Source organism: Muscardinus avellanarius (genome assembly GCF_963383645.1).
Source record: "Muscardinus avellanarius genome assembly, chromosome: 4".
NCBI lineage: Eukaryota > Metazoa > Chordata > Mammalia > Rodentia > Gliridae > Muscardinus > Muscardinus avellanarius.
In genome coordinates, this window is record NC_137789.1 from 116904867 (window position 1) to 116919252 (window position 14386).

A 14386-nucleotide genomic window follows, 5' to 3' on the forward strand; every position below is an offset into this window, starting at 1 on the left:
CTTTATTTGGAAACAGGGTCTCACTAAGTTGCTGAGAACCTCACTAAGTAGCTGAGGCTGGCTTCGAACCTGTGCAATCCTCCTGTCTCAGCCTCCCAAGCGCTGGGATTACAGGCATGCGCCACCATGCCTGGCTTATTCTTTGTTTTGAAACAAGGTTTTACTAAGGTGCTGAGAGCCTCACTAAGTAGCTAAGGCTGGCTTCGAACCTGTGCGATCCTCCTGTCAGCCTGCCAAGTGCTGGGATTACCAGGGTGCACCACTATGCCCGGCTTCGGCCCTATTTTTTTTTTTTTTTTTGGTGGTACTGGGGGTAACCCACAGGCTTTCTACCTCCAGGCTATACTCCCAGACCTTTTTTATATTTTATTTGGAAACAGGGTCTCACTGAGTTGCTGAGAGCATCACTAAATAGCTGAGGCTGGCTTTGAACCTGTGCGATCCTCCTGTCTCAGCCTCCCAAGCGCGGGGATTACAAGCGTGCGCCACCACGCCCGGCACGGCCCTATTTTTTATTTATTTATTTATTTTGGTGGGTCTGGGGATGGAACCCAGAGGCATTTGACCTCCGAGCTATACCCCCTGCCCTATTTTTTATTCTTTTTTTTGTGTGTGTGTGGTACTAGGGGTGAAACCCAGGGGCCTTCTACCTCCAGGCTACACTTACAGCCCTATTTTATATTTTATTTGGAAACAGGGTCTCACTAAGTTGTTGAAAGCCTCACTAAGTAGCTGAGGCTGGCTTCAAACATGTGCGATCCTCCTGTCACAGCCTCCCAAGTGTGGGGATTACAAGCATGCACCACCATGCCCGGCTAATTCTTTATTTTGAAATAGGGTTTCTCTAAGTTACAGAGGGCCTCAATAAGTAGCTGAGGCTGGCCACAAACCGCCAGCCTCCTGAATGCTGCAATTACAAGCGTGGGCCACCATGCCTAGCTTATTTTATTCTTTATTTTGAAACAGAGTCTCACTGAGTTGCAAAGGGCATCACTAAGTAGCTGAGGCTGTCCCAAACCCCAATCATCCTGTATCAGCCTCCCAAATGCTGGGATTACAGCATGTGCCACCATGCTTGCTCGGCTTTTATCTTTATTTTGAAACAAAGTCTTACTGAGTTACAAAGGGCCTAAGTAGTAGCTAAGGCTGACCAGAGAACCTGCAATCCTCCAGTCTCAGCCTACCAAGTACTGGGATTACAAGCATGAGCCATCATGCCCAGTTTAGGAAATGCTTTCTACATCAGCCTTCAGCATCAAGGTTTGATTTCTGAATTAAGGGAATATCAGCCTATGACATTTGGTATAAAAAAAATTTCAAGGCAGATAACCCAAACATTGTCCTCATTATAACATGGGCAGGGCAGTAAATAGACCCAGAGAAACCTCTGAAACAATCCAGATTCTAGGTGTGTGAAGAGGCTGGCTGCTCCTTGAGTTATTGCCTTGGCCATTGCTGGTGTGTGTGTGTGTGTGTGTGTGTGTGTGTGTGTGTGTGTGTGTGTGTGTGTTACTGGGAATTGAAACTAGAGACATTCTATCTCCAAGCTACACCCCCAGCCCATTTTTTGTTTTAAAACAGGGTCCTGCTAAGTTGCTGAGGCTGAGCCTGCAATCCTCCTGTCTCAGCCTCACAAGTTCAGGATTATAGGTATAAGCCACCATATCCAGTGGCCTTTACTGTGAATAACCAAGACACTCAGCCAATAGATCAGAAATGCTCTTGTGTATGTGATACACAGATAGTGCAAAGGCCACAGAAAGCATGGAGTGCGAATTAAATTGGATTTGATTCAGGCTGGGCGAAGCCATGTGCCAAGCCCTGGGCTACATGCTAGGATGCAGAGATAAGTTAGGCAGAGCCTGGCACTCAAGGAATCTCAGGTTGCCTGATAAGACTGGTAACTAAATATTCTAGTGCTTGCTACTCAAGTGTCATAAAAGGTTAACCGTGTGCTTGAGAGCAGATGCAATCTTTCAGGATGAATCACAGATTTTGAGCTGGGTTTTGTAGGAAGTCACTTGGTAGAAAAGAGGAAAGGTTTTCTAGGCAGAAGTCACAATGTGAGCAAGGATGGGAGCCTGCGTTCTTGGAAGTTGCAGTGTGGCTAGAGCACACGTTCTTGGTGTGGACAGGGAGAAGAGATGTGGTGAAGCTACAAAGACAGGCTCGATGAGCGTGTGAATTAGACAGAATCCTACTTAGGACAGACACATGGTAGAAGTGAGCGTCAGAGGGTTAAGTTTCTCTCCTATAGCAATGATCATAGAGCAAGTCTGAATTTAGTTGCAATCCTAGCACTTGGGAGGCTGACAGGAGGATTGCAGGATGGAAGCCAGCAACTTATTTTGGTTATCAGTAACTTAGTGAGACCCTGTTTCCAAATAATAAAATAAAAAGAGCTCGGGGTGTAGCTCAGACATAGAATGCCCGAGTTCAAGCCCCAGTACCATAGAAAAAACTAAAAAGTTTCCAGCCAGGTGTGGTGGCACACACTTGTAATTCCAGTACTTGGGAGGCTGAGACAGGAGGATGGCAGGTTCTCAGCCAGTTTCAGCTACTTAGTGAGGGTCTCCACAACTTAGTGAGACCCTATTTCACAGTAAAGAATAAAAGAGCCAGGCGTAGTGGCACAAGCTCGTAATCCCAGCATTAGGGAGGCTAAGACAGGAGGATTGCAGTTCGTGGACAGTTAGTGAAGCCCTCTGCAACTAAGTGAGACCCTGTTTTAAAATAAGGAATAAAAAAAAAAATAGGGCTGGGGGTGTGGCTCAGAGGTAGAATGCCCTTGGGTTCCATCCCCAGTACCGCAAAAAAAAAAAAAAGCCTCATCCAAGACCCCATTCAGGATTCCAATCTCTTTGTCCCTTAGCACCTGAATTGCCCCTCAATACTCTGAGGCGCTGGCCACGGTCTGTCTGTCGAACAGGTCACAAGCTGTCCCCTCTCTGCCCCAAGGGGCTCATGTCTGTCTGCTCGGAATGCCCAGATCCTCAGGGCTGAGTCCCAGGGATGTCCCCGCGGTGCCTCACCGTGGAAGTGAAACCTCTTAAGAGGACTTCCCTCATTTCTCAAGAACAGAGAGGCTATTCCAGGGACGGGAGAAGATCCTGCAACTTCAAGAGCGTCGGCGACTCTGTAAATCCAGGCGTTTGGCCAGTTTTGAGGCCAGAGCAGCTTAATAACTTATGCAAACAGGCTAGGAGTAGAATGGAGACCCCAGCCGCCAGAGCAAAGCCCAGGACACTCCGGGCCTCCCAGGGAGCGACCCCAAAGTCCGGGCGACGGCGGCGCCCTCTCCTCGGGTTCTGGGGGACGAGGGGACAGCCGGCCGCCTGGGGGGGCGGGGGGCGGCCCCCAGGCCTGGTTGGAGGGGCGTGGCGGGGGCGTGGCTGGGCGCGGAGGCGGGGCGCGGCGCGGCGCGGGTCGGGCCGGCCGGGGCTGCGCGGCGCAGTCGGCGGGCGAGCCTGGCGGGGCGGCGCGGGGCGGCATGGCCCCGCCGGTGCAGCTGGCGCCCGGCTCGCTGGCGCTGGTGCTGGGCCGGCCGGGGGCGGCGGCGCGCGCGGAGGAGCCGGCCGGGCGCGCCGTGTTCCGCGCCTTCCGCGGGGCCAACGCGCGCTGCTTCTGGGACGCGCGGCTGGCGCGCGCGGCGGCGCGGCTGCGCTTCCTGGGCTGGCTGCGGCGCGCCGTGCTGCTGGTGCGCGCGCCGCCCGCCTGCCTGCAGGTGCTGCGCGAGGCCTGGCGGCGCCGGGCGCTGCGCCCGCCGCGGGGCTTCTGCATCCGCGCCGTGGGTGAGTGCGGCCGGGCGGCCGAGGGGCCGGGGCGGGCGAGGCACCCCCAGCGCTGGCGCCGGCCCCGCCCTCCAAGTCGCGGGAGTGCGCAGGGTCCCGGCGGAAGAGCTTTCTACTTACAAAAGTGATGCTGGAGCCGGGCGTGGTGGCGCACGATGGTAATCCCAGCATCTGGGAGGCTGAGAACGGAGGACCGCGATTCGCGCACAGCCTCAGATACTTAGTGAGGCCCTCTGCAACTCAGTGAGACCCTGTTTCAAAATAAAGAATAAAAGATAGGGATGGGGCTGTGGTTCAGAAGTAGAATGCCCCTGAGTTCCATCTCCAATACCGGGGGGGAAAAAAGTGATGCTGGAGCCGGCGTGGTGCCGCACGCTTAGTAATCCCAGCACTTGGGAGGCTGCGACGGGAAGATCGCAGGTTTAGGACCAGCCTCAGCTACTTAGTGAGGCTCTCAGCAACTTAGTGAGACCATGTTTCAAAATAAAGAAGAAAAAAAATAGGGCTGGGGCCGGGAGTGTAACTAAGAGATAGAATGTCCTTGGGTTTAATGCCCGGTACCACAAAAAATAAAATAGGGCTTGGGGGGCTTGGGGGTGTAGCTCTGAAGTAGAATGCTCCTTGGTTCAATTAAAAGAAAAAAAAAGGTAATGCTGGGGGAAAGAGGTTTGGGCTGGGGTGGCAGAGCAGCGTTCAGAAGACAGGGACCTGGTCTGACTCCATGGTGGCACTTGGGAAGGTACCCGGGGCGTGGCTAGGCATCTGGCTGCTGCTCTCTTTTTCTTTTTGATAAGTGTGAATGACAGTCTGTGGTTTTCATATGCTTCTGTAGTAGATGGTGTCATAGTCTAGGAGCAAGGCCTAAGGGAAAATTTGGGATCATTAACTGCTAGGAAAAAGAAATCTGGTAGTTCTTTGGACTCATCCTATGCTAGTAGTGAGTAGAGAAGCTCCCACCTTCCCAGTCTTTTCAGATTAACCTGCTTGTTAGGAAACATCATTTCCCCTGCATACAATAGCCACTCATTTGAGAAGCCACACAACCTCACAACCAGTGAATGGTCCCTGACAAGGCAGGCATGTTATCGCAGGGTAACAGCCTAGCTGGCTGTGCATTTTTGTGGACCTATGAGGCTCATTTGATGGTATCTTGTTGACAGGTCATCAGTTGTTCCAACCATGAGTTTTGACTCCCAAACAACCCCTCTATAAATCATCCTCCCATCTGAGGAGGAGGAGGAGCAGCAAATAAACATTTGTTTCAGTCCCCAGAGGCAAGGGGAGGGCAGCAGGAGGCACCTGAGGCTGTGTATCATCTGCCCAGGGATAAGTCTTCCAGGCCCAGGCCAATGCAGCTATACCTCCGCTCCCCGCTCTGTGCTGTCTGCCCGCACTCCACTCCTCCTCACTTATCATTCCTTATGAGAAAAAAAGATTTAAAAAAACTCATTGCAGAACCACATATGCATGTTTCATCTCCTTTTGCATGCAGGAGTGAGTGAACAAAATAGATTTCTAGCTCTGAGAACAGAGAGCCAAATAGCCAAGCCAAAACCCTGCCAGGGCAGCAGGATGAAAGCTGCTTTTCAGCTCTGTGTCCTGGGTGTTTCTGGTTTGAATTAGCCGTTCCATTCTCTGGTTCCCCCACCCCCTTTCATAGGGTGAACATAGAACATACTGCTGCGAGGGTCTAGACCTGGGATGAAATAAAAACCGGCTGGGCTAAGTCAGAGGCAGCCCTCATGCCACTCTCCGGGCCCACTGAGTATTGGTGACGGCTGGCATAGGGACAGAGAGCTGTGCTATGTTTCCTGGTCACCAGGATGGATTTCCCATAACAGAAGAAGAGCTGGGTGTAGTGGTGTGTAATCCCAGCATTTGGGAGGCTGAGACCGGAGGATCTCACAGGTTCTAAGCCAGACTCAGCTATTCAGTGAGGCCCTCTGCAACTCAGTGAGACCCTGTTTCAAAATAAAGAATAAAAATAGGGCTGGGGATATAGCTCAGAGGTAGAATGCTCCTGGGTTCCATCCCCAGTACTACAAGCAAAGAAAAAAAAAAAAAAGCAAGCCAGTCATGGTGGCACATACTTGTAATCCCAGCAATTGGGAGGCTGTGACAGGAGGATCGCTGGTTGTGACCAGCCTCAGCTACTTAGTGATGCCCTCTGCAACTTAATGAGACCTTGTTTCAAACTAAAGAATAAAAAATAGGGCTGGGGTATAGCTTGGAGGTAAAATGCTCCTTGGTTCAATCCCCAGCACTGCACACACACACACACAAATAAAATAGCCAGGCATGGTGGTGCACACTTGTTATCCCAGCATTTGGGAGGCTGAGGACAGGAGGACAGCCCCAGCTACTTAGTGAGGTCCCTTGCAACTCAGTGAGACTCTGTTTCAAAATAAAGAATAAAAAATAGGGCTGGGAGTATAGCTTGGAAGTAGAATGCCCCTGAGTTCCATCCCCAGTACCGCAAAAAAAAAAAAAAAAAAAAAAAATAGTGCTGGGGGTGTAGTTTGGAGGTAGAATGCCCCTGGGTTCAATATCCAGTACCACACACACATACAAAAAAAGTGATTGGACAAAAAGCTTACTATCTTATGCTAATAGACTGATGATTAGACTTATAAACTAATAGGCCTGTCTGCCGGACTCTTCTTGGCTTCTCTCTAGCGTTCTTTGCTCCCATATGGAGGGCAGGATCCCTTTGGAATGAGAGTCTTATAATCCACTGTCAGACACAGTAGGTCAGAAAAAGGCAGGGAAAGGCTAGAGTAATATTTCTGGATTTTTTGGTCATCTTTAGAGGACAGGCTCTAGTTTCTGTGGTCCACTTTGGGGAAGATGTATCCTGAGATTCTGTGGCCTGCCTAAAGGGAGAAGAGGAACAGGAGAAAAGAGGGCAGGAGAAGGTCAGAAAAGGAGGTCAGAAAAAAGGTCAGAAGGTCAGAAAAGACCCTCCAGTGTCCTTTATTTTTTTATTTTTTATTTTGGTGGTACTGGGGTTCCTGGAAACCCTTCTACCTCCGGGCTGCACTCCCAGACCTGTTTTATATTTTTATTTGGAAACAGGGTCTCAAGCCAGCACGGCTGGCTTTGAACCTGCCCGATCCTCCTGTCCTCCTCCCAAGCGCGGGGATTACAAGCGTGCGCCACCACGCCCAGCTCTCCAGTGTCCTTTAGTTCAAAGTTAAGCACCAGACTTGGATTATGGTTTTCAGAGTCCTGATGATGTGTCTGGGTTGGTGCTGTTTGCTGTTCCCATCTCGACTCAGGACGAGCTCAGCATTGTGTTTTGTGGGGTGGCAATGTAGTGTTCTTTCTGCTTTTCTGCTGGGTCATCAGGCCTCACACGTCTTTTGGCCAGAATGATTTTAAGGTTTCCAATTGAGTTCTTACAGGAACTTGGACATTTAGCTGGAATTTGGACCCAGAAGCACATTTTGAGGAGCCAAATGAAGAAAGGTCTCATTTGATGCCCGGTGATGGATCCATGTGGGCGGAGGGGTGCTTTTGTTTTGAAGAAGGTTGCTAATTACATCTAACTTGGGGTCACCAGGTCAGGGCAACACAGGAGTGGCCAGGCAGCTCTCCCACAGGGTGATGAAGGCAGGAGAAGCCGCTTTCCCTGAAGGCAGTGGAAGTTCAGTCTTGTAGCTCTCCTGTTCTGGCAGCGTGGGCTCCCAGAAGCCACAGTGGGCTTCCAGGACGGCAAGGGAAAAGCTGCCCAGACAGTGGCAGGTTGCTGCCTTCTTGATGCTTCTCTATGGGAATGAGTAAAATGGTAGAAAAGTCCAAGAAGGATCCATTTGATTTTTTTTTCTTCATTTTTTTCTTTTTTGGTACTGAGAGTTGACACCCCTACCACCTACACACACACACACACACACACACACACACACACACACAAACACAAACACAAACACACAAACACACACGCTGGGGAAGGAACCCAGGAGCATTCTACCTCTGAACTACACCCTCAGCCCTATTTGTGTGTGTGTGCGGGAGGGGGGGGTACTAGGGGTGGAACCCAGGGATTTTTCTACCTTCGGGCTATATTCCCAGACCTATTTTATATTTTATTTGGAAACAGGGTCTCACTAAGTTGCTGAGAGCCTCACTAAGTAGCTGAGGCAAGCGTGTGCCACCACACCCAGCTTCCCCCAGCCCTATTTTATTCTTTTTTTAAATTTTGAAACAGAGTCTCATGAAGTTGCAGAGGGCCTCACAAGGTTGCTGAGTCTAGCCATGAACCTGCAATCCTCCTTTCTCAGCCTCCCCAGAACTGGGATTACAAGGGAGTGCTATTTTATCTTATTTACTTTTGCAGTTCTGGGGATGGAACCCAGGGACATTCTACCTCCAAGCTACATCCCCGGCCCTATTTTTTATTCTTTATTTTGAAATAGGGTCTCAGTGAGTTGCAAAGGGCCTCACTAAGTAGCTGAAGCTGTCTGCAAACCGCAACCCTCCTGTCTCAGCCTCCCAAATGCTGGGATTACAAATGTGCACCACTATGCCCGGCTTATTATTTTTAATTTTGAAACAGAGTCTCCCTAAATGGAGACACAGAGTCTTGCCGACTTGCTAAAGCTGGCCTCTGTCTCAGCCTCCCTTGTACTGGGACTACAGGTGTGTGCCCCTGTGCGTGGCACAAAGGATCAACGGTATCTTTGCTGTCAATTTGTTTGCTTTTTTGTGGCACTGGGGATTGAACCCAGGAATATTCTATCTCAAAGCTACATCCCAGCTTGATTTAATTTTTATTTTGAAAAGGTCTCACTAGGTGGAGATACGTGCTGAGGCTCTCTTCGAACCTGCAATCCTCCTGTCTCAGCCTCCCAAGTACTGAGATTACAGATGTGCACACCATGCCCGGCTTCCTGTCAGCTTTTTAATTCACATCGGGTGCAGGGAGTTTTGTTGCAGGCCGCCTCAGACAAAAAATGCTTGGAGAGGACGGCGGCCAACTTTATGAATCCAGCTGTGCTCCCATGGGTGCTCCAGGGTCCTGGCGCCTCTCAAGACCTGAGCAGGGAGCAGGCGCAGGCTCCCAGACAGGGAGGGGGTGGTCGTTCTCTCCTCTTACTTTCTGTACCTCTGCTTTCCTCTAGTGAGAAAAAGAGTTTTCTGGCAGAGAGAGTATTTTCCTAACAAGAGGGACATTGGGTCTTTATCTGGTGACAGGGAGCTGACTCTTCTTTTGTGTTCTAGTCCTCTAGGATTTGGTCTTTGTATTCGTTAACAAATGACATTAACAAATGAAAGGGCGAGTTCTGGTAGCGGCTGGGTGACAGCTGCTTACCCAGCTGAGCCCGTGTGGAGGGCGGGTCTGGAGGGACACACCTGTGTTTGTTTGGGAAACTGCACCTATTGGGACACAGAAAGCTAATGCTGGGAGGCCACTTGGCCAAGTAGTGTATTCCCTTCGTTTTTTTGTTTTTTTGTTTTTTTGTTTTGTTGGGGGGGTATTGAGGATTGAACGCAGAGGCATTCTTTCTTTCTCTTTTTTTGCGGTATGGGGGATGGAACCCAGGGCATTCTACCTCCGAGCTATACGCTCAACCTTATTTTTCATTCTTTATTTTGAAACAGAGTCTCGCTGAGTTGCATAGGGCCTCACTAAGTAGCTGAGACTGTCTGTGAACTGTGATCCTCCTGTCTCAGCCTCTCAAATGCAGGGATTACAAGCATGAGTCACCACACCTGGTTTATTCTTTATTTTGAGATGGAGTCTCATTTGAAAAAGAGTCTCACTGAGTTGCAAAGGGCCTAAGTAGCTGAGGCTGGCCTCAAACCTGCAATCCTCTTGACTCAGCCTCCCAAGTACTAGGATTTCAAGTGTATACCATTACACCTGGCTTATTTTATTATTATGTTTTTGTCGTACTAGGGATGGAACGCAGGGGCATTTTACTTCTGAGCTTCACCCTCAGACCTCTTTTACTTTTATTTTTGAAACATGATCTCATTAGGTTGATGAGAATCGCATTAGGTGCTGAGGCTGCACTCAAACCTCAGCTTCCCAAGTACTGGAATTACAAGCATATACCACCATGCCCAGCTTATTTTATTGATTGATTGATTGCGGTACTGGGGATGGAGCCCAGGGTATTGTACCTCTGAGCTACACCCCAGCCCTATTTTTAAGTCTTTTTATTTTTTATTAAAAAATTTTTTTTTTTTTTGCAGTACTGGGGATGGTACCCAGGGGCCTTCTATCTTTAAGCTACACCTCCAGCCCTATTTTTATTCTTTATTTTGAAACAGGGTCTCACTGAGTTGCAAAGGGCCTCACTAAGTAGCTGAGGCTGGCCGCGAACTGCGATCCTCCTGTCTCAGCCTCCCGAATGCTGTGATTACAAGCGTGCGCCACCATGCCCGGTCTTTTAGTTTTAATTTGTACTTCCCTGTTGACTAATGATACTGTGCTTATAGCATCCTTTGTGAAGCGTCAAATGTTTTACTCTTGTTAAAGTTTAAATTACCTCTTTTATTGAATTATAGTGGTTCTTTATAAGTCTCAAATACCAGTAATTTACTAGATATATAATTTGCAAGTACGGGTACCCCATGGTTTGTCTGTTCAGTTTTGTTTTGATGGTGCTGGGAGCTGAACTCAGGGCCACATGCATGCTAGGCCAGGGCTCTACTATGAGCTGTATCCCAGCATGACTGTTCAATTTTTAGTGGTATCTTTTGAAGCTCATTTGTATTATTTTTTTTAATTTTAGTGGTAGCTGGGCGTGGTGGCACACGCTTGTAATCCCAGCATTTGGTAGGTTGAGACAGGAGGATCAAGGGGTTCGCAGACAGCCTGAGCTACTTAGTGACACCCTTTGCAACTCAGTGAGACCCTGTTTCAAAATAAAAGAATAAAAAATAAGGCTGGGGTGTAGCTCGGAGGTAGAATACCCCTGGGTTCCATCTCCAGTACTGCAAAGAAAATTTTTTTTTTTTAGTGGTATTAGGGATGGTATCCAAGGGCATTCTACCTCTGAGCTACAATCCCAGCTCTACTTTTTTGTGTGTGTTTTGTGTGTGTGTGTGTGTGTGTGTGTGTGTGTGTGTGTGTGGTGCTGAGGGTGCAACCCAGGGGCCTTCTACCTCCATGCTACACCTCCAGCCCTATTTTATATTTTATTTGGAAACAGAGTCTCACTAAGTTGCTGAGAGCCTCACTAAGCTGCTGAGGCTGGCTTCGAACCTGCAATCTTCCTGTCTCAGTCTCCCAAGTACTGGATTACAAGCATGCACCACCACGTCTGGCTTCTTACTTTTTTTATAAATTTTAAAACAGGGACTCACTAAGTTACAGAGAAACTCACTGAGTTGCCGAGGCTGGCTGCGAACCTGTAATCCTCTTGTCCCAGCCTTCCAAGAACTAGGATTACAAGTGTGCACCACCACATCCAACTGGAGAATTTTTAAATTAAGTCTAATTATTTCTCCTTTTTGGTCCAAACTTTTGCCTCCTATAGGTATTTTGCCTAATATAAAGATTTACTCCTATTTTTTCTCTAGCAGTTTAATAGTTTTACATTTAGGTCTAGGATCCATTTTGAGAATAAGTTATAGGTATAGGTTGGGGTTGAACCCAGAGACTCTGTCACTGATTTACACCTCAGACCTTTTTTTTTTTTTGGTGGTACTGGGGTTGGAACTCAGAGGCTTTCCACCTCCGGGCTATACTCCCAGACCTTTTTTATATTTTTTATTTGGAAACAGGGTCTCACTAAGTTGCTGAAAGCCTCACTAAGTAGCTGAGGCTGGCTTCGAACCTGTGCGATCCTCCTTTCTCAGCCTCCCAAGCGCAGTGATTACAAGCGTGCGCCACCACGCCCGGCTTCACCTTAGACCTTTTTATTTTTTATTTTATTATTTTATTTTTTTGGTGGTACTGGGGTTCCTGGAAACCCTTCTATTTCCGGACTACATTCCCAGACCTATTTTATATTTTTATTTGGAAACAGGGTCTCTTAAGCCAGCAAGGCTGGCTTTGAACCTGCGCGATCCTCCTGTCTCCGCCTCCCAAGTGCGGAGGATTACAAATGTGTGCCACCACACCAGGCTTTATTTTTTATTTTAAGATAGGATCTTGCTAAATTGCCTAGTCTGGCCTCAAACTTGAAGTCCTTCTATCTCTGCCTCCTAAATACTTAGATTATAGGTATATACTACTATGCCTGGCATGCACCACCACGCCCAGCTGGCAGACACTCTTCATTCCCACCTCTCCATGTCTTCTGACAACCATTAATCTATTTTGTCTCTGAATTTGTCTCTCTCTTTCTAAATATTTTACATAAATGGAATAACATGATGATCTTTATGTATTTTACTTAGTGTTTTCAAGGATTACCCTGTGTTCTGTACTGATACTTCATTTTTATGGTGGGTAATATTCCATTGGATGTGGATATACCACATTTTTCTTCTTCACTCATCAGTGGATAGTAATTTGAGCTGTTTTCATTTTTTGGACACTGAATAATGCTATTAACACTTATGTGCAAATCTGTATGTATACATGTGTTTTTATTCTTAAGTAGATTGCATTTGGTTATTTTTAAATAATTTCTGAAGGCCAGGATGTAGCTCAGTGGTAAAGCACCTGCTTTGCAGGTGCGGCGCTCTGGGTTCGATCCCTGGTTCCCCAAATAATAATAATAATAATAATAATAATAATTATTATTATTATTATTATTATTTCTGAGCCAGGCCTGTTGGGATATACCTGTAATCCCAGTACTTGGGAGGCTGAGATGGGAGAATAGCAGATTTTAGGACAGCTTCAACAAGTAGTGAGACTCTCATCAACCTAGTAAGACCTTGTTTCAAAATAAAAATAAAATAAGAAAGTAGGGCCATGAGTGTAGCTCAGAGGTAGGATGCCCCCAGATTCAATCCCTAGTACCACAAAATAAAGTGTTTCTGGCCAGGCATGGTAGTTACTCCTATAATCATAGTACTTGGGAGATTCTCAGGTTCAAGGCCAGACACTGCAATGTAGTGAGAGTCTCAGCAGCCTAGTGAGATCCTGTTTCAAAATAAAAAATGGCTGGGGTATGGCTAGGGATGTAGGTTGGAAGTAGAAAGTTCCTGGGTTCAGTCCTTAGTACCATAGAAACAAAACAAAACAAGCTTGGCTTGGTGGCCCACGCTTGTAATCCCAGCATTTGGGAGGCTGAAACAGGAGGATCGTGGTTCCTGCACAGCCTCAGCTGTTTAGTGAGGTCCTTTGCAACTCAGTGAGACCCTACTTCAAAATAAAGAATTAAAAAAAAAAATAGGGCTGGGAGTGTAGCTCAAAGGTAGAATGCCCCAGAGTTCCATCCCCAGTACTGCAAAAGAAAAACAAAACAAAACAAACTCTCTTGTTCATTACAAGCATATTTTTCTTTCTGGAAAGCTATAATAGCTTCCTCAAAATCTTTGTAATTCCACCCTCTGGTTCGTCTCAGGGTTGTCCCAGTGATTATAGTTAAGCTTGGGCATGAATCACGTGCTCCTGTGTCTGAATTGTCTAGTAACTATGGATCGGATCTCTGATATTGTAAATAATATGTTGTAGTGATACTGGATTGTTAGGTTTCTCTGTGGGGTGTTGATTTTATTTTGTCAAGTAATTAACTTGGCTCAACTCAAAACTCTTATCTCCTCCTCAGTGAGTTATAGCCAAAATATCTGTCTAGTTCTTTTTCTTTTTCTTTTCTTTTTTCTCAGTACTTGAGGTGGAACCCAGAGGCATTCTACCTCCCTGTTTCAAAATAAAGATTAAAAACAGGGCAGGGCATGTAGCTCGGGGGTCAAATGGCCCTGGGTTCCATCCCCAGACCCACAAAAAAAAAAAAAAAAAAAAAAAAAAGGAAAAAGAGAAGACAGAGATGGAGGAGATGATGACAACAAAGAAGAAATTGTTCTACCTCTGTTGGCACCTTCAGCCTGTGCCTGACAGTTCCAGGCTGCCCTTCAGGATGGCCCTACCTGCAGATTTCAGACTTTTATTTTGAAACAGGGTCTCACTGAGTTGCCATGGGCCTCACTAAGTAGCTGAGGCTGTCCACAAACCTTGATCCTCTGTCTGGGATTACCAAGCATGCGCCTCCACGCCCAGCTTCTTTTGCCTTTCTTCTCCTTCTCCCTTTTACTTCTTTTGTGACCCTGGTGATTAAACACAGAGGCATTCACCTCTGTGCTATGATCCCAGCCCGATTTTATTTTGAAACAGAATCTTTTGGAATTGCTGAGGACTTTGCTAAATTGCTGAAGCTTGGTGGTACATGCTTGTAACCCCAGTACTTGGAAGCTGAGACTGGAGGATCATAGGTTCTAGGACAGCCTCAGCCAGTAGCAAGACTTTCAGGAATCTTATAAGACCCTGTTTCAAAGCCAAAAATGAAATAGGGCTAGGGGTGTAGCTTGGAAGCAGAATGCCCCTGGGTTCCCTCCCAGGTACCACGGTACCATACACAGACACATAAATATCACAACTACAGAAACCCTTGACAGTAGTGCCTAGCTTAGTGTTTGCATAACTGAGCACTGAAGCTATGCCCAGCCACATCAAACTGACCGCTGCACTTGCT

General features: G+C 47.4%; 1 protein-coding gene across 1 annotated transcript in view; it reads left to right on the forward strand.

Annotated features, from left to right (window-relative positions):
• Positions 1 to 3490: 3490 nt before the first annotated feature.
• The window catches only part of STOX1 (storkhead box 1), a gene marked incomplete at both ends in the record, with an annotated part of 50302 nt that continues 39406 nt past the window's right edge, over positions 3491 to 14386 (forward strand). The window contains one exon of the mRNA XM_080693777.1: positions 3491 to 3791. Within this exon, the coding sequence (XP_080549903.1) occupies positions 3491 to 3791 (301 nt within the window). The remainder of the gene's footprint in view (positions 3792 to 14386) is intronic.